Source organism: Heterodontus francisci, chromosome 20 (genome assembly GCF_036365525.1).
Source record: "Heterodontus francisci isolate sHetFra1 chromosome 20, sHetFra1.hap1, whole genome shotgun sequence".
Classification (NCBI taxonomy): domain Eukaryota; kingdom Metazoa; phylum Chordata; class Chondrichthyes; order Heterodontiformes; family Heterodontidae; genus Heterodontus; species Heterodontus francisci.
In genome coordinates this window covers 87,300,491-87,327,079 of record NC_090390.1, presented here as the reverse complement: position 1 = coordinate 87,327,079, position 26,589 = coordinate 87,300,491, and the positions used below count along the sequence as shown (strand labels likewise).

The 26,589-nt window shown below is 44.0% G+C and overlaps 1 protein-coding gene and 1 pseudogene across 4 annotated transcripts in view; both read right to left on the bottom strand.

Annotated features, from left to right (window-relative positions):
* The window catches only part of LOC137380811 (myb-related transcription factor, partner of profilin-like), an 88,349-nt gene that overhangs the window by 59,188 nt on the left and 2,572 nt on the right, over positions 1–26,589 (bottom strand). Inside the window, exons 4-6 of one of the 4 annotated variants that reach the window (XR_010977083.1) lie at positions 26,320–26,469; positions 19,478–19,721; positions 8,430–8,586 (exon numbers count right to left, since the gene is read on the bottom strand). Coding sequence is in view for 2 of the 4 variants with exons in the window: in XM_068053190.1 (XP_067909291.1) it covers positions 25,631–26,469 (839 nt within the window). In the remaining 2 variants the exon portion in view is untranslated. Of the gene's footprint in view, positions 1–8,429; positions 8,587–19,477; positions 19,722–21,194; positions 21,323–21,342; positions 26,470–26,589 lie in introns of those variants that run through there. The other 3 variants (XR_010977084.1, XM_068053191.1, XM_068053190.1) reach the window with 3 other exon arrangements.
* On the bottom strand, positions 486–16,846 carry LOC137380994 (histone acetyltransferase KAT2A-like; annotated as a pseudogene).

Sequence of the window (26,589 nt, the reverse complement as noted above, 5' to 3'; positions counted from 1 at the left end):
AGGCTCAAAGGGCCGAGTGGCCTATTCCTGCTCCTAATTCGTATGTTTTATATGTTTCTCAAGTAGGATTGTCAAATCTATAAAGCCAGTGCAATTTGGTATTTCATTGAAGCCTTCTCAGAATAACTTTGATAACAAGGAGTGATGAACAACTTCTGAATGATGCTACCATAGTCCACCTAAACTGTTAAACCAGAAGGTACAAGTTTCCAACTTCCCTTCGAAAGTGTTTTCATTTGTCCAAGTGCCCATTTCTTTAAAGTTGAAGCAGAAATCTTTCCCCAGCATGTTGGCACATTTGTAGCACTCAGCATTTCATCACGAGACTTTGAATAGTAATTGCCTAGAAAGATAGTAATCCCCTTCCTAAAGCTCTCCACCTCTCTACCTCTGTTTCCTGCTTTAAGATGCTCTTTAAAACCTACTTCTTTGACCAAGAGTTTGGTCACCTCTCCTAATATCTGCTAATGCAGCTCAGTGTCAAATTATGTTTGATAATCGCTCATGTGAAGCACCTTGGGATGTTTTAATACATTAAAGGTGCTGTATAAATGTGAATTATTGTTGTTGTAATTCTTCAGCTGGCCATTTACGGTCTCTAAGCCCATTAGTAACTGAATAATTTCGTATATTGCTGAAAAAAAGAGATGCTGTTGAAGCTTTTCGTCTTGCACTCGTTCGGACAGAATCAAGAATGCCAAATTTCAAAGGGAGCAACAGTTTATTCTGCATGAGAAAAGGGTGCTGATTGGTTGGTAAGACAACTCTGATTGGCGAGGCGTTGCCTTGGAGAGTGCACCAGGGAACTAATGTCCCTCACGCTTTTGTTTACTTCAAAAAAGATGCAAAGCCTGGACATGTTCCTTTTGCCTGCAGAGGACAGGTCCCTGCCTATGAATATATGTAGCTTCTAGCATGCGTAAATGAGCCACATTGCGAGCCTGACTGATAAATCTTAAATTGGTTGTTAGTGTAATTCTTAGCACACTTGGGATTGTTCAGCAAGTGCTGTCCAATCGTGGAATCACATCTAACATTGGACATTACATTTAGAATTTTGCAAGCACGGGCTGGTTAAATACGGTCAATACTCTGCCTATTGTGAACAACCAAAGGGACATGCTGTTTGATAGGATCTGACGGTTGTTGGGATGTATGGCCTACGTACCTTGAAATTTGACATTCATGCGTCTGTCCTGATGAGTGCAAGATGAAAAGCTTCAAAAGCAGGTTTCTTTTTTCAGCAATACTCAAATTCTGTATTACCAAGTGACTTTTTGAATAGTTTTGTATTAATCTGCAGCCTCAGACTTCTGTACTTGTTCCATGACAACCACAATTGCATTTATATAATGCCTTTGACACAGTAAAATGTCCCAAGGCTCTTCACAGGATTGTTATCAAACAAAATTTGACACCGAGTCACAAAAAGAGATATTTGGTTAGGAAACCAAAAACTTCAAGTTATAGAATGATAAAGCACAGGAGGCCATTTGGCCCATCATGCCTGTGCCAGTTCTTTGAAAGAACTATCCAATTAATCCCACTCCCACTGCTCTTTCTCACAGGCCTGTAATTGTTTTCCTTTCAAGTATTTAACAAATTTTCTTTGAAAGTTACTATTGAATCTGCTTCCACTGCCCTTTCAGGCAGTGCATTCCAGATCACAACAACTTGTTGCATAAAAATACTGTTTCCTAATCATCTCCCCTCTGATTCTTTTGCCAATTATTTTAACTCTGCGTCCTCTGGTTAACGACCCTCCTGCCAGTGGAAACAGTTTCTCCTTATTTACTCTATCAAAACCATTCATGATTTTGAACACCTCTATCAAATCTCTTAACTCCTCTTAACCATCTCTGTTCTCAGGAGAACAACCCCAGCTTCCCCAGTCTCTGCTCATAACTGAAGCCCCTCATCCCTGGAAACATTTCGGCTTGGTCAAAAAGGTACGTTTTAAGGAGTGTCTTAAAGGAAAAGGTGTAGCAGTGGAGATGTTTAAGGAAGAAATTCCAGAGCTTAGGGCCTAGGCCCCTGAAGGCACGGCTGCCAATAGCAGAGCAATGAAAATCGGGGATGAGCAAGCGGGTGGAATAAAAAGTGCCCAGAGATCTTGGAGGATTGTAGGGGGAGAGGAGCAGTGAGGCCATGGAGGGAGGTGAAAGCAGAGATGAGAATTTCTAAATCAAGACCAGAAGCAATGGAGGTCAGTGGGAACAGGGATGACAGCTGAATGAGACTCGGTGCAAGTTAGGATATGGACAGCAGAGTTTTGGAAGAGCTCAAGTTTATGGAGGGTAGAAAGTGTGAGATTGACCAGGAAGAGCATTGCAATAGTCAAGTTGAGAAGGAACAAAGACATGGATGAGAGTTTCAGCAGAGGATGAGCTAAGGCAGGGATGGAGATGGGCGATGTTGCGGAGGTGGAAGCAGGCAGTCTTGGGAATGGGGAGGATATGGGGTCGGAAGTTCAACTCAGGGTCAAATAGGACACTAAGGTTCCGAATAGTGTACTTCAATCTCAAATAGCGGCCGGGGGTTAGATAGAGTTGGTGACAGGCCACATGCTAACATGGTTCTTGACTTGTGCCGGTAGAATTTTCTAAGTGTTATGCAGCCAATCTAGGCCCTCCAATTCTTTGCTCTGTTCCAGTAGTTTTCTAAATTCCAGGTATATACTCTGTCAGTATTTGGTAAACTTCCGCCTTGAAGCAGGTAAGGATTGGGTAAATCTTCTAGATCCATGCTTGCTTTCGCTCAATTAGTTTCTTCAGAATCACATTCTGCTTCCTGATAATGTGCAATAGTTCTCTGTAAGGAACTGTGGGATTAAGTTTACTTTCCATCAATATTGCCCATCGTAATCCTTGATGTAGCCAACACACTGGCTTTTAGGGGAAAAAAATGCTTCCATTCATATAGAACCTTTTACAACTTCAGGACAACCCAAAGTGCTTTACAACAAATGAATAATCTTCTATAGTTTTAAATTTAAAGGGTTTAGTCATGGCAGGAGAGCTTGAAGCCGTGGTTTGCTCCTCTTGCTGCATGTGGGAATCCGGGAACATTTCCAGTCCCCGGGACCACCATGTGTGCAGGAAGTGTGTCCAGATGCAGCTCCTAGAAGCTCGGGTTTCAGAGCTGGAACGGCGGCTGGAAACACTGTGGAGCATCCGCGAGTCTGAGAGCATTGTGGATAGCACGGATAGAAAGGTGGTCACACCACAGCTGAAGGGACTTGAGGAAGGAAGGGAATGGGTGACCACCAGGCAGTCCAAGAGAAACAGGCAGTTCGTTCAGGAGTCCCCTGGGGTCCCGCTTGCAAATCGGTATTCCATTTTGGAGGCTGATGAGGCTGGTTCCTCCAGGGAGTGTGGACAGAGCCAAGCTTCTGGCACCGCAAGCAGCCTGTCTGTACAGGAAGGGGGAAAGGAGGAAGAGCAATAATAATAGGGGATTCTATAGTCAGAGCAACAGATAGGCGTTACTGTGGCTGTCAACGTGACTCCAGGATGGTGTGTTGCCTCCCTGGTGCCAGGGTCCGGGATGTCACTGAACGGCTGCAGGGCATCATGAAGGGGGGAGGGTGATAAGGCAGAGGTCATGGTACATGTTGGTACCAATGTTGGTAGAAAGAGGGATGAGGTCTTGCATCAAGAATTCAGGGAGTTAGGCAGTAGACTAAAAAGCAGGACCTCTTGGGTTGTAATTTCTGGATTACTCCCAGTGCCACGTTCTAGCAAGTATAGAAACAGGAGAATAGCACAGATGAATGCGTGGCTTAAGAGTTGGTGCAGGAGGGAGGGTTTTAGATTCCTGGACCACTGGGACCGTTTCTGGGGAAGGTGGGATCTGTACAAGCGGACGGTCTACATCTGAACCAGAGGGGGACTAACATCCTTGCTGGCGGGTTTGCTAGTGCTGTTGGGAGGAGTTTAAACTAATTCGGCAGGGGGAGGGGACGCAGACTCCTAGCAGAATAGGGACACAGCTAAACACAGGAAAGCAAACAAGTCAGAGGGAATACAGCGGAAGTAAGTTTCAAGGGAGTAAGACCAGGATGGAAGTTTTCTACTTTAATGCCAGGAGTATTGCAGGTAAAACGGATGAGTTAAGGGCAATGATTGACACATGGAATTGTGATATAGTCTCCATCACGGAGACATGGTTGAGGGAGGGGCAGGATTGGCAGCTCAATATCCCGGGATATAGAATCTTCAGGCGAGACAGAGGAGGGGGCATTGCAATATTAGTTAAGGAGTCAGTTACTGCAGTAAGGAGTGATGATATCTTGGAGGGGGCATCAAATGAAGCTTTATGGGTGGAGTTTAGGAATAAAAAAGGGACAGCCACATTGCTAGGTGTTTATTATAGACCCCCAGATAGTCAGCGGGAAATTGAGGAGCAAATATGTGCGCAATTTGCAGAGGTGTGCAAAAATAATAGGGTAATTATATTAGGTGATTTCAATTTTCCCAACATTAATTGGGATAGTCATCGTGTTAAGGGCTTAGATGGAGTGGAGTTCTTAAAATGTATACAGGAGAGCTTTTTAGCCCAATACGTAGAGGATCCAACAAGGGAGAGTGCAGTGCTGGACCTAATTGTGGGGAATGAAGCCGGACAGGTGGTTGATGTGTTGGTGGGAGAGCATTTTGGTGATCGTGACCATAACATGGTACAATTTAAGTTTGTTATGGAGAAAGAAATAGACAAGTTGCAAAAAAAGGTTTTGGATTGGGGGAGAGCGAATTTTAGTAAAATAAGGCAGGAACTGGCCAAGGTAGACTGGAAAGAGTTACTTGTCGGGAAATCTACAGAAGAGCAGTGGGGGGCATTCAGAAAGGAAATGGGGAGGGTACAGTCCCAACATGTTCCCTCTAGGCTAATAGGTAGGAGCAACAAGCCCAGAGAACCATGGATGACCAGAAACATTCAGGGTGTGATGAGAAGGAAAAGAGAGGCTTTTAGCAAATACAAGGAGAGCAAATCAATGGAAGCATTAGTGGAATACAGAAAGTGTAGGATGGAGCTTAAGAAAGCAATTAGGAGAGCAAAGAGGGGATATGAGAAAGTTCTGGCTGGTAAAAGTAGGGAAAATCCCAAGATATTCAATAAGTATATCAATGGGAAGAGGATAACCAGGGAAAGAGTAGGACCCATTAGGGACCAAGGGGGAAATCTGTGGATGGAGCCAGAGGACATTGGTAGGGTGTTGAACGAATACTTCACATCTGTCTTCACCCAAGAGAACGAGGATGTAGATATGGAACTTAGATAGAGAGACTGTGAGGTTCTTGAGCAAATTGTCATAGGGAGTGACAAGGTATTGGAGGTTTTGGAAGGCTTAGAAGTGGACAAATCTCCAGGTCCGGACGATTTGTGTCCCAGGATGCTGTGGGAGGCGAGGGTGGAGATTGCAGGGGCTCTGACCCTAATTTTTAATTCCTCTCTGGCCACAGGGGAGGTGCCAGAGGACTGGAGAACAGCTAATGTGGTCCCACTATTTAAGAAAGGTTGTAGATATAAGCCAGGGAACTACAGACCAGTGAGTCTCACGTCAGTGGTAGGGAAACTATTGGAGAAAATTCTGAAGGAGAGAATCTATCTCCACTTGGAGAGGCAAAATTTGATTAGGAATAGTCAGCATGGCTTTATCAGAGGGAGGTCATGCCTAACAAATTTTATTGAATTTTTTGAGCATGTGACCAGGTGTGTCGATGAGGGTAGTGCAGTTGATGTAGTTTACATGGATTTCAGCAAAGCCTTTGACAAGGTCCCACATGGGAGACTTATCAAGAAAGCAAATGCACATGGGATACAAGGTAACTTGATAAGGTGGATTCAAAATTGGCTTAGCTGCAGGAGACAGAGAGTGATGACAGACGGCTGTTTTAGTGACTGGAAGCCAGTGTCCAGTGGCGTACCACATGGATCTGTGCTGGGTCCCCTAATGTTTGTCATTTATATAAACGACATAGATGACTATGTGGGGGGTAGGATCAGTAAGTTTGCGGATGACACAAAGATTGGCCGAGTGGTTAACAGTGAGGTGGAGTGTCTTGGGTTACAGGAAGATATAGACGGGATGATCAAATGGGCAGAAAAGTGGCAGATGGAATTTAACGCTGAAAAGTGTGAGGTGATGCACTTTGGAAGGAGTAATGTGACACGGAAGTATTCAATAAATGGCCTGACACTGGGAAGCTCCGAGGAACAAAGGGACCTTGGCGTGTTTGTCCATAGATCTCTGAAGGCAGAAGGGCAGGTTAATAGGGTGGTGAAAAAGGCATATGGGACACTTGCCTTTATCAATCGAGGCATAGATTACAAAAGCAGGGAGGTCATGTTGGAGTTGTACAGAACTTTGGTAAGGCCACAGCTGGAGTACTGTGTGCAATTCTGGTCGCCACATTGTAGGAAGGATGTGATTACATTGGAGGGGGTGCAGAGGCGATTCACCAGGATGTTGCCTGGGATGGAACATTTAAGCTATGAAGAGAGGTTGGATAGGCTTGGGTTGTTTTCACTGGAGCAGAGAAGACTGAGGGGTGACCTGATCGAGGTGTACAAGATTATGAGGGGCATGGACAGGGTAGATAGGGAGCAGCTGTTCCCCTTAGTTGAAGGGTCAGTTACGAGGGGTCACAAGTTTAAGGTGAGGGGCGGGAGGTTTAATTTATTTTATTTTTTTATTTTATTTAGAGATACAGCACTGAAACAGGCCCTTCAGCCCACCGAGTCTGTGCCGACCATCAACCACCCATTTTATACTAATCCTGCACTAATTCCATATTCCTACCACATCCCCACCTGTCCCTATATTCCCCTACCACCTACCTATACTAGGGGCAATTTATAAAGGCCAATTTACCTATCAACCTGCAAGTCTTTGGCATGTGGGAGGAAACTGGAACACCCGGAGGAAACCCACGCAGACACAGGGAGAACTTGCAAACTCCACACAGGCAGGACCCGGAATTGAACCCGGGTCGCTGGAGCTGTGAGGCTGCGGTGCTAACCACTGCGCCACTGTGCTGCCCAGTGGCGGCCCAGGGGGACTTGAGGAAGAACTTTTTTACCCAGAGGGTGGTGACGGTCTGGAATGCCCTGCCTGGGAGGGTGGTAGAGGCGAGTTGCCGCATATCTTTAAAAAGTACCTGGATGAGCACTTGGCACGTCATAACATTCAAGGCTATGGGCCAAGTGCTGGCAAATGGGATTAGGTAGACAGGTCAGGTGTTCTAATGCATCGGTGCAGACTTGATGGGCCGAAGGGCCTCTTCTGCACTGTATTATTCTGTGATTCTGTGATGTACATTTGAGGTATGTCACCATTGTATTGTAGAAAATGCAGCAGTCAATTGCACATGGCATGCAGCCACAAACAGAAATGAGATAAATAACTAGATTATCTGTTTTTTAGATGTTGGTTGAAGGATAACTGTTGGCCAGGACACTGAGTGAACTTGAAGGGGCAGATGTGGATTTGGTTTAACACCTCATTTGAAAGTTGGTACCTCCGACAGTACAACACTCTATCAGTATTGCACTGATATGTCAGCATGGATAATGTGCTCAAATCCTTGGAGTGGGGTTTGGGAAAAACCCTGCTTTTTGTTGTAGCCAATTCCACACTCATTGGCTTACATCAGGAAATGTAGAATGTTGTGCTCAATGTGGCATTTAAATATCAGCCTGAATCAGTTGCTTGAATACTCACCTCCAAGGGGAAGGCTGTGGCTTCAACCCCCATACAAACTAGGCTCACACTCTAGTGCCAGACTGAGGAAGTGCTGCCTCGTCAAAGGTGCTGGTCTTTGGATGGTATGTCAAATCAAGGTCCCATTTGCCTGTTTGGGCAGATATGAAAAAAATCCAATTGCAATTTCTGGAAATGAGGAGTTTTCTTAGTATGCTGGCTACCATTCCTCCCTCAACCAACATCATCAAAGCAGACTAACTGGTCATTCTGTTTGTGGGTCCTTGCTGTGTACAAATTGGCCACTATGTCTTCTTACAAAAAAGTGACTACAGTTCATTTTGCATAGAATTACACAGAAATGGGCTATTTGGTCCAACTGCTTCGTGCTGTTGTTTAAGCTCCTCCCACCCCCTACTTCATTTCACCCCATCACCATATCCTGCTATTCCTTTCTCCCTCATGTGCTTCTCTAGCTGCCCTTAAATGCATCTGTGCTTTTCATCTTAACTACTCCCTGTGGAAGTGAGTTCCACATTCTCACCACTCTTTGGGTGAAGAAGTTTCACTTGAATTCCTTATTAGATTTATTAAGGACTATCTTTTACTTATGGCCCTCTAACAACCCATTGTCTGCAAAGTGCTTTGTGAAGCCCCGAAGATAAGAAAGGTGCAATGTAAAGGCAAGACTTTATTCTTTCAGGTGGTTCATTAAATGTGTCCCATTAACTGATCACCTGTTCGATGGACATTACAGCATAAAATACAATTTCTGTGAATTCTTGGGTTGGGAACAGCCTGATACATATCCCAGCAATGATTCAGTCATCCTTAGTCAGGGCCATGGTCTTCGGATCAAAGACTTGTCACATCGAAATATCTTTCTGGCAATCAAAATAACTGGTGTTAAGAAAACATTTCATAAGCCATCCAGTCACCTGAGTACTTTCTTGCTTCATCTGCGAGGAAGTGACTTACCAACGATATGAAATCCAGACAGTCCCTCCAGAGATAAAAGGGTCGATTTTAACCCTTGACACCCCTCCCACCCCCCGCCTCTGCTTGGCAGCAACTGTGCCTTCAGGGGTTTAAAATGATGGAGATGGCGAGCTGGTTGTGTGGGGGGGTGGGGCGGGGGGGTGGTGGTGTGGGGTGGGGGGGGATTCCAAGCAAAATAAGAATAATGAAGAAAATAATGGTACAAAAGAATGACATATCTCCAGGACCAAATGGTTTTAAGAAAGTAGGTGAGAGCTTTGCAGATGACCTAACTATAATCTTACAAAGTTCTCTGGATTCAGAAATGGTTCCTTTAGATTGGAAAACTGCGTATGTCACTCTACTATTTAAGACAGGTGACAGAGAGAAACTATGGAATTATGGACCAGTTGGCCTAACATCTGTTGTCAGGAAATTGCGAGATTAATCTATAATTAAGGATAGAGTGACTGAACACCTTGAAAAATTTCAGAGATCAGCGAAAGCCAGCTTTTTCCAGTACATTGATGACTGTTTCGGTGCTGTTTCCTGCTCCCGCCCCGAACTTGAAAACGTCATCAACTTTGCTTCCAATTTCCACCCTTCTCTCACCAGAGAGAAACAGAGAGAGAGAACATGGCAGCGTGCCAAAAGGACAGTCGGAGACCAGAGAGAGAGAGAAAGAGAGCACAGCGGGAGCAGAGCCCGGGAAAAATCGAAAAGTGACATCAGAGTGACGTCACAGTCGACAGAGAGAGCAGGGGAACAGAAAGGCGCTGAGGTGAGTATACAGGTAAATTTTTAATTTATCTTCATCTCAATCAATCAAATATAAAATAAGACTTGATCGATTCAGTATTATATAAACTAAAAACTAAAGTGGATTTTATAATTTATAATAGAGTGAAAGATAGAGACCAGAAGGACAACTTAATTCATAAGCTGTATTAAGTATTATTAGGGTTTATCAGTATTTGTAAGATTTACTAATAGTGGTAAGGTTTATTAGAATTGGCAAAGCTTTATTAGCATTGGTAAGGTCTATTACCAGTAGGAAGGTCTACATATCTATGTAATCAATAAAAGTATAACTTTAGAACAAGTAGCTGGTGAGTATTTTGAACAAGTGAGTAGCTGGTGAGTATTTTTTTGAGTAAGGTTTATTTTAACTAGTAACTGTATTGATTTTTAGTAGGATTTATCAGTACTAGTAAGGTTTTAATAATTTTAAGGTGTTGTAATATTGGTAAGGTGTTTTTTAGCAGTAACAAAAGGTCAACGAATAAATAAAGGAATGGCAGGAGTGCTTCAGCCTCGAGAGTGCACCTCCTGTGCTATGTGGGAGCTCCAGGATACTTCCCGTATCCTGGAGTACCATTTGTGCAGGAAGTGTTGTCAATTGCGGCAGCTTGAGCTCCGGGGTTTGGAACTTGAGTGGCAGCTGGCGACACTATGGTGCATTCATAGGATGAGAGCTATATGGATAGCATGTTTATAGATGTGGTCACCCCACAGCTTAAAAGTATGCAGGGAGAGAGGGAATGGGTGACCACCAGGCAGTCAAAAAGAATCAGGCAGGTACTGCAGGAGACCCTTGAGTGTATCTCACTCTCCAACAGGTATTCAGTTCTGAATACTGAGGAAAGTGATGCTACATCTGGGGAGTGCAGCCAGAGCCAGGTCCATAGCACCACGGGTGGCTCAGCTGCACAGTGGGGTACAGAGAAGACAGGAACAGCCATAGTGCTAGGTGATTCAGTAGTCAGGGGAACAGACAGATGTTTCTGTGGCCGCAGACATGAATCCAGGATGGTGTGTCACCTCCCTGATGCCAGGGTCAAGGATGTCACTGAGCGGCTGCAAAGCATCCTGAAGGGGGAGGGTGAACAGCCAGCAGTCGTGGTCCGCATCAGAATCAACAACATAGGTAGAAAGAGGGATGTGGTCTTGCAGTCAGAATTTAGGGAGCTAGGTAAGAAATTAGCAAGCAGGACTTCAAAAGTAGTAATCTCTGGATTACTCCCAGTGCCACGCGCAAGTGAGTATAGAAATAGAAAGATAAGACAGATGAATGCGTGGCTGGAAAGATGTTGCAGGAGGGAGGGCTTTAAATTCCTGGGACATTGGGACTGGCTCTGGGGGAGATGGGACCTGTACAGACTGGACGGGTTGCACCTGAACAGGGCTGGGACTGAGTTCCTTGCAGGACATTTGTTAGTGCTGTTGGGGAGGGTTTAAATTAGTTTGGCAGGGGGATGGGAATCTGAGGGTAGACTCAGTTGGAACAAAATCAGAAATGAAAATGGAAGGCAGAAGGTTAATGGATAAGTCTGGAAGACAGAGGAAACAAAGGTTAGAAAATAAAAAAAAGAGTTTGGCAGTGCTCAAGGGTATCTATTTCAATGCAAGGAGTATAGCAAATAAAGCAGATGAGCTGAGGACACAGATAGACATGTGGCAGTATGATATCATAGCTATTACTGAAACATGGCTTAAGGAGGGACAGGAATGGTAGCTCAACGTTGCTGGTTACAGGGTTTTCAGACGCGATAGGGAGGGGGACAAGAAAGGAGGAGGAGTGGCAATATTGCTCAAGGAAACTATTACAGCTGTGAGGAGGGATGATATGTTGGAAGGTTCATCAAAGGAGGCCATATGGATTGAACTAAGGAACAAAAAATCGCACTGTGTACTGTAGACCCCCATTTAGTCAGAGGGAGATAGAAGAGCAGATATATAGGCAAATCTCCGAGAAGAGCAAGAACAATAGGGCAGTAATAGTAGGGGATTTTAACTACCCCAATATTAACTGGGATAGTTTTAGTGTGACAGGAATTGAGGGAGCAGAATTCTTGAGGTGCATTCAGGAGAACATTTTGGCCAGTATGTAGCAAGTCCAACAAGAGAGGGCGCAGTTTTAGACTTAGTTTTAGGAAATGAAGATGGGCAGGTGGAAGGGGTGGCAGTGGGAGAGCATTTTGGTGGTAGTGATCAGAATTTAGTCAGTTTTAACATAATTAGGGAGAAGAACAGAGATAGAACAGGAGTTAGCGTTCTCAATTGGGGCAAGGCCAATTTTGCTAAACTGAAGAGTGATTTAGCAAAAGTGGACTGGAAACAGCTACTTGAAGGTAAATCAGCATCAGAACAGTGGGAGGCATTCAAAGGGGAGATTCAAGGGGTTCAGAGTAAACATGTTCCCCCAAAGAAAAAGGGTGAGACGGCCAAATCTAGAGCCCCTTGGATGTCAAGGAGCCTACAGGGTAAGGTAAGGCAGAAAAGGAAAGCTTATGTCTGACACCAAGAATGCAATACTACAGAAAGCCGAAAGGAGTATAGAAAGTGGAGGGGTGAAATCAAAAAGGAAATTAGTAAAGCAAAGAGAGGGCATGAAAGAATATTGGCAAGCAGAATCAAGGTGAATCCAAAGATGTTTTATCAATACATTAAGAGTAAGAGGATAACTATGGAGAGAGTAGGGCCCATAAAAGACCAAAAAGGTAACCTATGTGTAGGGGCAGAAGATGTTGGTATGCTTCTTAATGAATACTTTGCATCTGTCTTCACAAAAGAGAGGGATGATGCAAATATTGTAATTAAGGAGGAGGAGTGTGAAGTATTGGATGTGATAAACATAGGGAGAGAGGAAGTATTAATGGGACTAGCATCCTTGAAAGTTGGAAAATCACCAGGGCCAGATGAAATGTATCCTAGGCTGTTAAAAGAAGCAAGAGAGGAAATAGCAGAAGGTCTGACCATCATTTTCCAATCCTCACTGGATACAGGTGTGGTGCCAGAGGATTGGAGAACTGCTAACGTTGTACCTCTATTTAAAAAAGGAGCGAAGGATAGACCGAATAATTACAGGCCAGTCAGTCGAACCTCAGTAGTGGGCAAATTATTGGAATCCATTCTGAGAGACAGGATAAACTGTCATTTAGAAAGGCACAGGTTAATCAAGGATAGTCAGCTTTGGCTTTGTTAAGGGAAGATCTTGTTTGAATTTTTTGAAGAAGTAACAAGGAAGATAGATGAGGATAGTGCAGTTGATGTGGTCTACATGGATTTTAGTAAGGCTTTTGACAAGGTTCCACATGGCAACTGTTAAAAAAAATACAATCCCATGGGATCCAGGGAAATGCAGGATGATAGAGTCAAAATTGGCTCAGTGGCAGGAAACAGGGTAATTGTTGACGGGTGTTTTAGTGACTGGAGGACTGTTTCCAGCGGCGTTCCGCAGGGCTCCATACTGGGTCCCCTGCTTTTTGTGGTATAAACGGTTTGAAGGTAAATGTAGGGGGCATGATCAAGACGTTTGCGGACGACACAAAGATTGGCCATGTGGTAGATAGCGAGAAGGATAGCTGTAGGCTGCAGGAAGATATTGATGGTCTGGTCAGATGGACAGAAAAGTGGCAAATGGAATTCAACTTGGAGAAGTGTGAGATGATGTATTTGGAGAGGTCAAACAAGGCAAAGGAATACACAATAAATGGGAAAATACTGAGAAGTGTAGAGGAAGTGAGAGACCTTGGAGTGAATGTCCACAGATCCCTGAAGGTAGCAGGACAAGTCGATAAGGTGGTTAAGAAGGCATATGGAATCCTTTCCTTTATTAGCCGAGGTATAGAATATAAGAGCAGGGAGAGCAGTTCCGAAGAAGGGTCACTGACCCGAAACGTTAACTCTGCTTCTCTTTCCACAGATGCTGCCAGACCTGCTGAGTGGTTCCAGCATTTCTTGTTTTTATTTCAGATTTCCAACATTCACAGTATTTTGCTTTTATATAAGAGCAGGGAGGTTGTGCTGGAACTGTATAACTCATTGGTTAGGTCATAACTTGAGTACTGTGTGCAGTCCTGGTCACCTCATTACAGAAAGGTGTCGTTGCACTAGAGAGGGTACAGAGGAGATTTACGAGGATGTTGCCAGGACTGGAAAAATGCAGCTATGAGGAAAGGTTGGTTAGGCTGGTGGTGTTCTCCTTGGAACAGAGAAGGCTGAGGGGAGATTTGATTGAGATGTATAAAATTGTGAGGGGCCTGGATAGAGTGGAGGTGACGGGCCTATTCACCTTAGCAGAGTGGTCAGCGACGAGGGGGCATCAATTTAAAGTGATTGATAGAAAAATTGCAGGGGAGATGAGGAAAAACCTTTTCACCCAGATGGTGGTGGGCATCTGGAACTCACTGCCTGAAAGGGTAGTTGAGGCAGAGACCCTCAACTCATTCAAAAGGAGTCTGAATATGCACCTCAAGTGCCGTAATCAGCAGGGCTATGGACCAAATGCTGGAAGGTGGGATTAGAATAGGTGGATCGTTTTTCGGCTGGCACAGACATGATGGGCCAAGTGGCCTCTTTCTGTGCCTTAAACTTTCTATGATTCTATGATTTACTTGGTTCATCTCCGATACTGCCCTTCCCTTCCTCGACTTCTCTGTCTCCATCTCTGGTGATAGTCTGTCCACCAATATTCATTAGAAGCCCACTAACTCCCACAGCTACCTCAAATACACTTCCTCACACCCTGCTTCCTGTAAGGACTCCATTCCATTCTCCCAGTTTCTCCATCTCTGACGCATCTACTCTGATGATGCAACCTTCCACAACAACGCTTCTGATATGGCTTCCTTTTTCCTCAATCGAGGATTCCCCCCCCCTCCCCCATTGTAACTGTCAGGGCCCTCAACTGTGTCCGACCCATTTCCCGTACTTCTGCCCTCACCCCTTCCCCTCCCTCCCAGAACCGCGACAGGGTTCACTTTGTCCTCACTTTCCACCCCACCAGCCTACACATCCAAAGGATCATCCTCCGCCATTTCTGCCACCTCCAGCATGATGCCACCACCAAACGCATCTTCCCCTCCTCTCCCGTCAGCATTCTGAAGGGATCGTTCCCTCCGCGATACCCTGGTCCACTCCTCCATCACCCCCGACACCTCATCCCCTTCCCACGGCACCTTTCCATGCAGAATGTGTAATAACTGCCCTTTTATCTCCTCTCTCGTCACTATCTAAGGCCCCAAACATTCCTTTCAGGTGAAGCGGTGATTTACTTGTACTTCTTTCAATTTAATATACTGTATTCGCTGCTCACAATGCTGTTTCCTCTACATTGGGGAGACAAAATGATTGGGTGACCGCTTTGCGGAACACCTGCGCTCAGTCTGAAAACATGACCCCGAGCTTCCAGTCACTTGTCTTTTCAACACACACCCCTGCTCTCATGCCCACATTTCTGTCCTGGGCCTGCTGCAGTGTTTCAGTGAACATCAACGCAAGCTTGAGGAACAGCATCTCATTTTCTGATTGGGCACGCTATAGCCTACCATACTGAAGACTGAGTTCAGTAATTTCAGAGTGTGACTGGCCCTTTTTTATTTTATTCCATCTTTTTTTTGTTTTTTTACCATGTGCCTGCCTACTGGTTTTTTCATGTTTGTGCTTTTGGCCAGGGCTGTTCATTATTCTGTCATTAACACTCCCTCTGCACTAATGCTTTGTCTTTCACTACACCATTAGCACACTCTCTTTACCCCATGACCTCCTTGTCAGTTAATCTCTCTGGCTCTCTGTCCTATCTCACACCTTTCCCTTTGTTCTCTTTTCCCCCACCCCGCTTTATATCTTAAAATCTATCACATTTCTAACCTTTGCCAGTTCTGATGAAAGATCACTGACCTGAAACGTTAACTCTGCTTCTCTCCCCACAGACGCTTCCTGACCTGCTGAGTAGTTCCAGCATTTCTTGTTTTTATTTCAGATTTCCAGCATCCACAGTATTTTGCATTTATTATATGAATTTTAAAGGGTGTGACATGCCTGACGAATCAGATTGAAAATTTTGAAGAGGTGACTAAAGTGGACAGAGGAATGTCTATGGATGTTATTTATATGGACATCCAGAAGGCATTCAATAAAGTCCCTCATCAGAAACTCTGAGCTAAAGTTCAAGCTCATGGAACTGAAGGCAAATTATTGACCTCATCATAGAATGGGTCAGCACAGAAAGCCATTCGGCCCATTGTGTCCATGCCAGCTGCAAGAACAATTCACCTAGTCCCACTCTCCTGCCTTTTCCCCGTAGCCCTGAAAATGTTTTATTTTCAGATAATTATCCAGTTCTCTTTTGAAAGTCACGATTGAATCTGCCTCCACCACACTTTCAGGAAGTGCATTCCAGATCCTACGCACTCACTGCGTAAAAAAGTTTTTCCTCATGTCATTGTTGCTTCTTTTGTAAATCACCTGAAATCGGTGTCATCTGGTTCTGTATTCTACCGCCAATGGGAACAGTTTCTCCCTATCTACTCTGTCCAGACCACTCATGATTTTGAACACCCCTATCAAATCTCCTCTAAATCTTCTCTTTTCCGAGGAGAACAGCCCTAGCTTCTTCAACCTCTCCATGAAACTGAAATTTCTCATCCCTGGAATCATTCTCATAAATCCTCTCTAATGCCTTAACATCCTTCCTGGACCCGAACTGGACACCAGTTAGAAGTTGGCTGAGTGGTAAGAGACAGAGAGTCAGGATAATGGGCAGGTGCCTTAATTGGCAGGATATGACTAGTGGTGTCCCACAAGGATCTGTGTGGCGTCCTCAACTATTCACCGCATTTATTAATGACTTGGATGATGGCTTAGATGAAAGCTACATATCCAAAGTTGCTGATGGCACAAAGACAGGCAGCATTTTAGGCAGAGTAGATGGAATCGTAACATTACAAAGTGATATTGATAAATTAAGTGAATGAGCAAAACTGTGGCAAATGGATTTCAAGATAGGCAAATGTGAGGTCATCTGCTTTGGACCCGTAAAGGATAGAACAGGATACTTTCTAAAAGGTGATAAGATACTTGGGATTTAGGTACACAGATCATTAAAATATCATGAACAGGTACAGAAAATAATCAAAAAGGCTAATGGAATGCTGGCCTTTATGTCTAGAGGACTAGAATGGTCAAGGTAAGTTCTACATTTTAAAGGTTCCTTGTGGTCCAGGAGGAGCAGGTATGCTGGCCCCACAGAGATACCTTGCGCCTCCCTTTTGGGTACCTGCGCCACCAATACTTAACTTACCTTGCCAGCGACTGTATCCATGGGTTTGGAATGACACCTCCGCCACCCCAATTTTGACTTCCATCCATGGACGGTGATGCCATTACTGCCAGATTTAGGCAGACAATCATGTCTGAATATGTTGGTGAGGCTCAGGACTTAAAATTTCCTGGGCATCATATTCTGGGGAGAAGGGAAGGCTGATGGTTCATTGTCTGTTCCTTTCCCCACACTCACAAAACGTGCCACAAGTAAAAATAGATCCCAAAATAGCTCGAGCAGTCTGAACTTTACAGAGAAAGATCCAATCTCAACACTGGGTGTGTGCAGCACTGTTGTCACTCTCACTATAGTTTGTTTAGGTTTCAATGTCAATTTAGATTATAAACAATCTGTGGGGTATAGTTATACCCACCTTTAGGTAGGTTGCACATGACGCAATTGGACACCCCATACCTTAAATGTTACAAAGCCTGAATAGCATACTTATTTTTCTTCATTCATGTAATGTGAGCATCACTGGCAAGGCCAACATTTATTGCCCAACTCTAATTTCCCTTGAGAAGGTGGTAATGAGCCACCTTCTTGAACCACTGCAGTTCATGTGGTGTAGGTACATCCACTGTGCTGTTTGAGAGGAAATTATAGGATTTTGATCCAGCAACAGTGAAGGAACAGTGATATATTTCCAAGTGACGATGGTGTGTGACTTGGAGGGGAACTTGGAGGTGATGGTGTTCCCATGCACCTGATTCCCTTGTTCTTCTAGGTGGTAGAGGTCGTGGGTTTGGAAGGTGCTGTCAGGGAAGACTTAGTGAGTTGCTGCAATGCACCAGTGGTGGAAGAACCGAGTGTTTAAGGTGGTGGATGGGATGCTCATCAAATAGGCTGCTTTGTCCTTGATGTTGTTGAGCTTCCTGTGTGCTGTTGGAGCTGCACTCATCCAGGCAAGTGGAAAGTACTCCATCACAATCCTGACTTGTGCCTTCTAGATGCTGGACTTTGTGGAGTCAGGAGGTGAGTTACTCGTCGCAGAATACCTAGCATCTGACATGCTTTTGTAGTCACAATATTTATGTGGCAGGTTCAGTTAGGTTTCTGGTCAATGGTGACCTGCAGAATGTTGATGGTGGGGGTTTCAGTGATGGTAATGCCATTGAACATCAAGGGGAGATGGTTAGACTTGCTCTTGTTGGAGATGGTCATTGCCTGGCACTTGTGTGGCATGAATGTTACTTGCCACTTATCAGCCTAAGCCAGAATGTTGTCCATATCTGGCTGCATGTGGGCACAGACTAAATTGTTATTTGAGGAGTTGTGAATGGTACTGAATACTGTGCAATCATCAGCGAACAGTCTAATTTCTGACCGAATGATGGAGGGAAGGTCATTGGTGAAGCAATTGAAGATGGTTGGGCCTAGGACACTACCCTGAGGAACTCCTGCAGTGATATCCTGGGACTGAGATGATTGGCCTCCAACAACTACAATCATCTACCTTTGTGCTCAGTATGACTCCAACCAGTGGAGAGTTTTCCCCCGATTCCCAGCGACTTCAATTTTACTAGGGCTCCTTGATGCCACACTTGGTCAAATACTGCCTTGATATCAAGGGGAGTCACACTCACCTCACCTTTGGTATTTAACTCTTTTGCCAATGCTTAGACCAAGACTGTAATGAGGTCTGAAACTAGGTGGTTGTAACGGAACCATTTGATGAGCAGATTATTGGTAAGTTGCCGCTTGATAGCACTGCTGACCACACCTTCCATCACTTTGCTGATGACTGAGAGTAGACTGATGGGGTGGTAATTGGCCTGATTGGATTTGTCCTGCTTTTTGTGGACAGGACATACCTGGGCAATTTTCCACATTGTCGGGTAGATGCCAGTGTTGCTGCTATTCTGGAACAACTTGACTCAAGACGTGGCTAGTTCCAGAATGCAAGTCTTCAGCACTACAGCTGAAATGTTGTCAGGGCCCCCAGCCTTTGCTGTATCCATTGCCTTCAGCCATTTCAATTTTACTTGGAGTGAATTGAATTGGCTGAAAACTGGCATGAGGAGGTTGAAGTGGATCATCCAATCAGCAATCCTGGCTGAAGATGGTTGCAAATGCTTCAGCCTCATCTTTTACCAAGATGGTGGGCTGGGCTCCACCATCATTGAGGATGGGGATATTTGTGGAGCCTCCTCCTTTGGTGAGTTGTTTAATTGTCCATCACCATTCACGACTGGATATGGCAGGACTGCAGAGCTTTGATCTGATCCGTTGGTTGTGGGATGGCTTAGCTCTATCGCATGCTGTGTCTGCTGTTTAGAATGCAAGTAGTCCTGTGTTGTACCTTCACCAGGTTGGCATCTCATTTTTAGGTATGCCTGGTGCTGCTCCTGGCATGCTTAGATTCCTCATTGAACCAGGGTTGGTCCCCTGGCTTGATGGTAATGGTAGAGTGAGGAATGTGTCAGGCCATGAGGTTACAGATTGTGCTGGATTACAATTACGAACATATAAATTAGGAGCAGAAGTAGGCCATTCAGCCCCTCTAGCCTGCTCCGCCATTCAATAAGATCATGGCTGATCTGTTTGTGTGTCGAATTCCACACTCCCATCTACTCCTGATAACCTTTGATTCCCTTGCTAACAAGAATCTATCTACCTCCACCTTAAAAATATTCAATGACCCAGCCTCCACCACCTTCTGAGGCAGAGAGTTCCAGTGGGACAGGACATACCCAGAGATGGTGATGGAGAAGTCCAGGACGTTAGCTGAAAAGTTTGAGTTGTGAGTATGACTGTGTCAGTCTGTTGCTTGTCTAGTCTGTGGGATAGGTCTTCCAATTTTGGCACTAGTCCCCCATGTTAGTGAGGAGGGCTTTGTTGGGTCATCTGGACTGGATGTGGCATCATCGTGCCTGGTGCCTAGGTCGATGCTGGGTGGTCCATCCTGTTTTGTTCTTATGTCATGCAGGCCCCCACCTGCCAAGAATGAGACACATTAATTTCGTCACATGAACATTGATTTTTAAACTGTCACTGGAGTAAAGAAAGAACTTGCTTTTTTAAAAAAGAAAAAGCCCCTTGACTGGAAAGGCATTTGCATAGTAACAGACAGTGCTTGGAAAGGACAAAGGGGCCACTCCCTGCTCCAATTTAATCCACAATGGACTTTTGATTACCAGATGTTGAAGGTGGAGAGGGTAGTATTCCAGGTTAACTGCTAAAATGGCTGAATACACAAACAGACATGGTCAAACCAGGTTAGTCACGTGACTAACTGGCTATTGGAGTTTTTTGACTTTGAACTTTCCACAGAGAATTTGAACACAGAAAGCCGTTTGCTCCTGGACTGGAATAGACCTCTCATGGCTGGCTTGCTGCTGCCTCTCTCCTGTCTGCTCATCTCTTTCTCACCAGCTTAGGAATCCATTGAAGACACAGGAACCCCAACAGAGAAAAGTCTCCTACAGTGAACAAGGTTTAAGTAGAATACTGGGCCCCAATGAAAAGCAAGAATTACCTACAAAAGGTCTACAGTGACCTCGAAGCTCAGTAACAAGAAACTTTTCTGATATTGCCTCAAACCTCTCCACTTTATTTTTCTTCTGCTCTTTTCTGTCTCTATTTGTATGTGTGTATCGCATATGCATGCTAGTGTGGGCGTGTCGTGTAGCCATAGGCGTTAACCAAATTAGAGTTTAAGTTTAAGTAATTTCACTTTTCTTCTTTAAACCTAAGTTAGCCTGTTTGTGCTCATTTCTTTGCCTTATAATTAGAAAGTGGTGAACAAGGATTCACCAAGGGGGAGCTCAAAACACTGTGTGTTTAATTTTATAACCCTGTTACAATAAGACCAAGTGAAGGCTAAGACCCCTAGACACCTTTCTCACCTGGTCGTAACACTTATTAGACTTTTTTGCAGTGGTTAGATACAACTGAGTGGCTTGCTAGACCATTTCAGAGGGCAGTTAAGAGTCAACCACATTGCTGTAGGTCTGGACTAAGATATACACCAGACCAGGTAAGGACAGCAGATTTCCTTCCCTAAAAGACATTAGTGAATCACATGCACTTTTGTGACAATCTGGTAGTTTCATGGTGATTCTGTGAGCATAACTATGTCATGGTGTTGTCTGACGGGTCTGTGGGCCAGTTCTCCTAATTTTGGCCCAAGTCTCCAGGTGTCAGTGAGGAGGACTGTGCAGGGTCATCTAGGCTGGGTGTGCCTTTAGCCTTTCACTTTTACTCTTACTAAACTGCAATACCTTCACATATTTATTAATTACTAATGAGATTTATAAAGCAAGATGTTATACATTCCACAGAAATATCTCCTTTTCTGGAAGAGAAAAAAATCTGCATCATGTACTAAAAATGTAAAACTCCCAGTTTGAAGATATTTAATACTTTGAACACAGAAAGCAGTCTGCACTTGGGCAAGAAAAAAATCACCTTTATTGTGTGACTCCTTAATTCCGATGCAAAGCCGATGTTGCGTACATTTCGTCCTTGTGAATTGAGTGGTCACTTGGTCAGACCCAACTTGCTGGTAGGAACCCACTAGGCTTTCAATCTCTCCACTGATGAAAGGTATTTGAGATCAGGCATCAAATGTGAACACATGTGTACAGCATTGAATTAATAGGTCTCAACTTCTTCAGAACAAACTCCAGATACAATCGTGTGTGCAACAAAATATGGTTAATAATAAATAATTCACCCACCAGCTTCTTTTCAAATTACTTGGACAAACAAATTCAAATACTGTTGTAGCTGGAAGAAAACATTGAGAAACTGAAAAAAATATATTTTCAGTAAATAATTATTGTTTACAATTTCTCAGTATAAACAGATGGTAAAATCACTCCTCTCTCACTCTCTGAGCATGGCTTGGTCTCTGAAGTAAAATAGTGCATTTGATCATGGTCAGATTTGAAACTTTACTTGAAAGACGCTGTTAAGATTCAGTCGCCAGTGTGTTTACAAATCATTTGGAAAAGCAACGAAACTCAAAAAAGTTTGCTAAAACATTAGGCAGCTAAAAGCTTCAAGTTGTATGCTGGGGCATGCTTAGAAATTGACTAAGGTGTCCTAAAAGTTGAAGTCATGATAACTGCCACCAGTTGATAGAATTTTGGGAAAGCTATCAACTTTAAGCTGAGGCTTTTAAAAGAGGATGAGGCCCAGAAGTAAAAGCGTTAATGATGGTACTCAAAAGACACAAGAGACAAGTTTAGTTTAAACATGTTTCATGAAATTTTAAATATTATAGTAAAAATCTTATTTTGAACCCATATTCAGCTAAGGAGATAAAATTGCACACACAAAGATTTTCATGAAGTATTTTAAGTCATTCTATTGGTTCTCTTTTCTTTTTCTTATTAGTGGTAGGTTCTGCTGACTGGGCAATAAGGATTCTCCTCCAAGCAGGGGAAGTTAAGGGAAGATTTAACTGAGGTGTTCAAAATTATGAAGGCTTTTGATAGAGTAGATAGGGATTAATTGACAAATTAATGTGGGGGAGGGGAGGATATTCTTTTTTACACAGCAAGTTGTTGTGATCTGGAATGCACTGTCTGAAAGGGTGGTGAAAACACATTCAATAGTAACTTTCAAAAGGGAATTGAATATGTACAAGAAAAGGAAAAATCTATGGGGCTCTGCAGGAGGAGCACTGGGGAGTTGGACTAATTGGATAGGTCTTTCAAAGAGCACGATGGGGCGAATGGTCTTCTTCTGTGCTGTAAGATTCTATGATTCCCTATGTTTAGTATTTTTGTAAGTCCTTTGTAGTTTCTCATTGACATCTGTTTTGGGTTGAATTTCTCTTCCTTCTCAGTTCTGACTTGCTGCTCTTTCAGTTTCAGTCAAATCAACAAAGTGTAGCACTAGAACGTGACACACGTAGTGAAACTGAGAATGTGCAGATATATCATTTCTCGCAGTGGTTAGTACCGCAGCCTCACAGCTCCAGCGACCCGGGTTCGATTCTGGGTACTGCCTGTGCGGAGTTTGCAAGTTCTCCCTGTGACCGTGTGGGTTTCCGCCGGGTGCTCCGGTTTCCTGCCACAGCCAAAGACTTGCAGGTTGATAGGTAAATTGGCCATTGTAAATTGCCCTTAGTATAGGTAGGTGGTAGGGGAATTGAGGGCAGGTGGGGATGTGGTAGGAATATGGGATTAATGTAGGATTAGTATGAATGGGTGGTTGATGGCACAGACTCGGTGGGCCGAAGGGTCTGTTTCAGTGCTGTATCTCTAAATAAATAAATATGCAAAATATGGATATATACATAAGACAGATAGACTTAGGATCATGATTCTCCTGCTCAGAATGAGGGTTAAATTATGAGGACAGGTTGTATAGACTTGTTTAGGTTGTATTCCCTCGAGTATACAAGATTAAGGGTTGATCTAAATCAAGATGTTGATTAAAGAAGTTGATAGGGTAGGTAGAGAAACAATTTCCCCTGGTTGGGGAGTCCAGAATGAGGGGTCAGAAACTTAAAATTAGAGCTAAGTCATTCAGGGGATGATGTTAGGAAGCTATTGAGACTGGGGTTAATTGAAAATTTCAAAACTGAGATTGATTAGGTTTTTTGCTAAGCAAGGGTTACGGTACCAATGATAAATGGACTTAAGAGACAGATCAACCACGTTCCAATTGAATGGTGGAAGAGGCCCGAAGGGCTGAATGGTCTACTTCTGTTTCCACGTTCCTGCTCTACAGCTGGGAACAGTTATTTAAAATCACCAAACTGCTGTATAGATAAATGTGCAGTGGATGCATTTTAGTAGGAAGAATAAAGTAGCCACATACTCCTTGCTAAATAAGAGTATAAATAGGGTGGAAAAGCAAAGGGATCTAGGGTACAGATAAAGAAATTACTAAAAGTAGCAATGCAGGTTAATAAGGCCATAAAATGGCAAACAAATCACTGGGGTTCATTTCTAGAGGAACAGTATTGAGAAGTTATGTTAAACTGGTACAGACCTTCATTAGATCACATTTGGTACTATGCAGAGTTCTGGTCTCCATATTACAAAAAGGATATTGAGGCAATGGATCAGGTGCAAAAAGGATTTACAATGATGATACTAGAACTATCAGGAAAGACGGAACAGGTGAGGGCTCATTTCTCTAGAAGAGAGAAGGTTGAGGGGTGACCTAATAGAGGGCTTTAAGATAATGAAAGGGTTTGATAGGGTAGACATAGAGAATATGTTTCCACTTGTGGGGGAGACCAAAACTAGGGGCCATGTATAGAAGATCTAATAATAAATCCAATAGGGAATTTCGGAGAAACTTCTTTACGCAGAGATGGTGAGAAGATGGAACTCACTACCACAGGAAGTAGTTGAGGCAAATAGCATAGATGTATTTAAAGGGAAGCTAAATAAACACATGAGGGACAGAGGAATAGAAGGATATATTGATAAACAGTTTGAAGAGGGGTGGGAGGAAGCTTGTGTGGAACATAAACACCGACATAGACCAGTTAGGCCGACTGGCTGTAACTACTATATAATTCTGTGCTATTCAATTTGTCATTTTTGGGTTTTTTTCCAGAGAAGTGAATACAACTCCCATTAGGACTGCTTCTGGACAAGTCCCTTCAGATTCGGTGCAATGTATGAAGGAAAGACTGAAAGCTGTAGTAAAAGTAAATTCCATTTATTCAGTTGAGCAGTGCTGTACATGCCTAGTGTCTTCCGCTCCCACATTACCCCATTGCATGTTGCTTGTGTATATTGCCTACTACTAAGCGATTTAAGGAATAACACTGGCTGTGTAGCCAACTGCATAGGTGCTGACACAGGGAGCAGGAAGATGTAACTGCTTCCCTGGTGTTATCAGGGGGATGCATTAATCCCCCCTCCCCCCAAATAAGAATGATATTCATTGCTGAGCCTGGGCTGACTCATAACCTACCCAGCATACAGTTTCTGGGACTCTCTAGAAGCAGTACACTTACAGATGAGACAATCCATTTTCTAATTTAGCACCTTTTTTAATGCCAGGAAGGAGTGGGAGAGGAGGGGAGGGAAGGGGGATGTTTATGTTTATGTGGTCAGTCTGACAATGTAGAAAGGTGTGCCAACGAGCAATGCAAGCTTAGGGTAAAATTTCCATTCTTCAAACTTCAAATCACAAATGCTTAAAGTGTCCAAATCATATTCCTGCATGTGCTACTTAAATAGGTTAATGCTTATGCAGATATGGCGTACAAGAATATTTAGTGGAGACTTTAAGCTTTTGCTGCTGAACTTCATCGATTGGATGTTTTACCCTTTCCAAATAGCCAGATTCAAGCTTCAAATAGGCAAACTCCCAGCAGCTTTATTCTGCTTGTAGTTAAAATCTGAATTAATAAAGGGAACTGCAGAAGGGTGAGTCACTGGTGTGTTATCCTGCACCATTCTAAACTCTGCTTGCCCTCGAGTCTCAACGGTTTGTTTCCTGCACCCACCCAAGTACTGATGCTGCTGACATCCCCTCACCCTGCCTGCTCCAGTTCCGCTACTCGTCCTGACCCCAGAGCAAGTCACCCAACAGCCAACACGAGCTTTTCTCACCAGGACTCAAAACATTTTAAATTTTAATTTTAAATAAATGCATGTTTTAAAGTATACCACACTGAGCAGAGCACATGTTGGCTACATCTGCAGCCGACTGCTGTACCCACTGCAACTTCCTGTGCAGTCTGGCAGTGACAGGCTCAGCATTCAGACTGGGGCAGGGAAGTTTAGGTAATGTGGTGGAGGGCAGTGGGGGGGAAGAAGCATCAGGAATTGGCACTGATTCCCTAGCCTTTCTGCACAAGTTGGCAGCTCGAGCCAACTTTGTAGCTGCATAGAATACAGAAGTCCTGCTACCTGTATCTGCAACTAACCCTGATGCACCTGCATCAGTCCCAGAGGTCTCTGATGCTGAGTCGCTCTGGACTCAAGATTTTCAGAGACAGCACCTGAAGTCACCTGTGGGGGTTTTTTTGGTGGCACCAAACCCCCGCTAGAATGACTGCCAACTGGATGAGCCTGCGCTACTCCAGGAGTTGAGGCCAGCTTTTCACGCTGACCAATAATCTGTGTGAGCATAGAGAACTGGGCTTCTATGAGACTTTGGAATCCCTCTGCCATGGTTGTCTGCAAGCGCTCTCCAAGTGAATTGAAGCCTGCCTTGACAGCTTCTTGCAGTTTTGACCCCAAAACTTCTATAGCAGCAGAATGAGCATTCATGAGTGATGACCCAACTGTGTCCAAGGCCTGAGTAAGTGAGGTCTCCACTGCAGATGCCACTGGTGTTGCCACGTGCTCAATAGCAGACTGCAGTGCACACAAGCGCTGGTCCAACATAACCATGCCATCTTCCACTGTTGTGTGTATGGAGGCAAGTGATTGTTCAACACTGAACTCATGTTCTAACAGCCTCCGTTTGAAAGCAGGCCCACTGAGGTCTGTATCTGCATCTGCCTCAATTGGAGGGCCCAGCACATGGGGCCTCCACCCTTCAAAGGATGACCTCTCATCATCTACCAATATTGGTCCCCCATCCTCACTAATGTTCAGTGACTCACCCAGTTCCTCCTCATCCTCAACACTACCATCTCCTCCAGTGGGTGTATCTGTGCTGGTGCCTGCTTCAGCTCGGGGTGATGATATTTGGTACTTAGGTGTATGGTGCTGTTTTGCAGCTGTGGTTGATGATCCACTTGTTTCTCCTTGGTCTGTGAAGAGATACAAAATGGCAAGGTATGAGTACAGAAACTCACATTCATTTCAGCTCTGCAGTTTCATTACAAGTAGTCAGATGCCCTTGTACACAATCTGTGTATCGATACATTTGT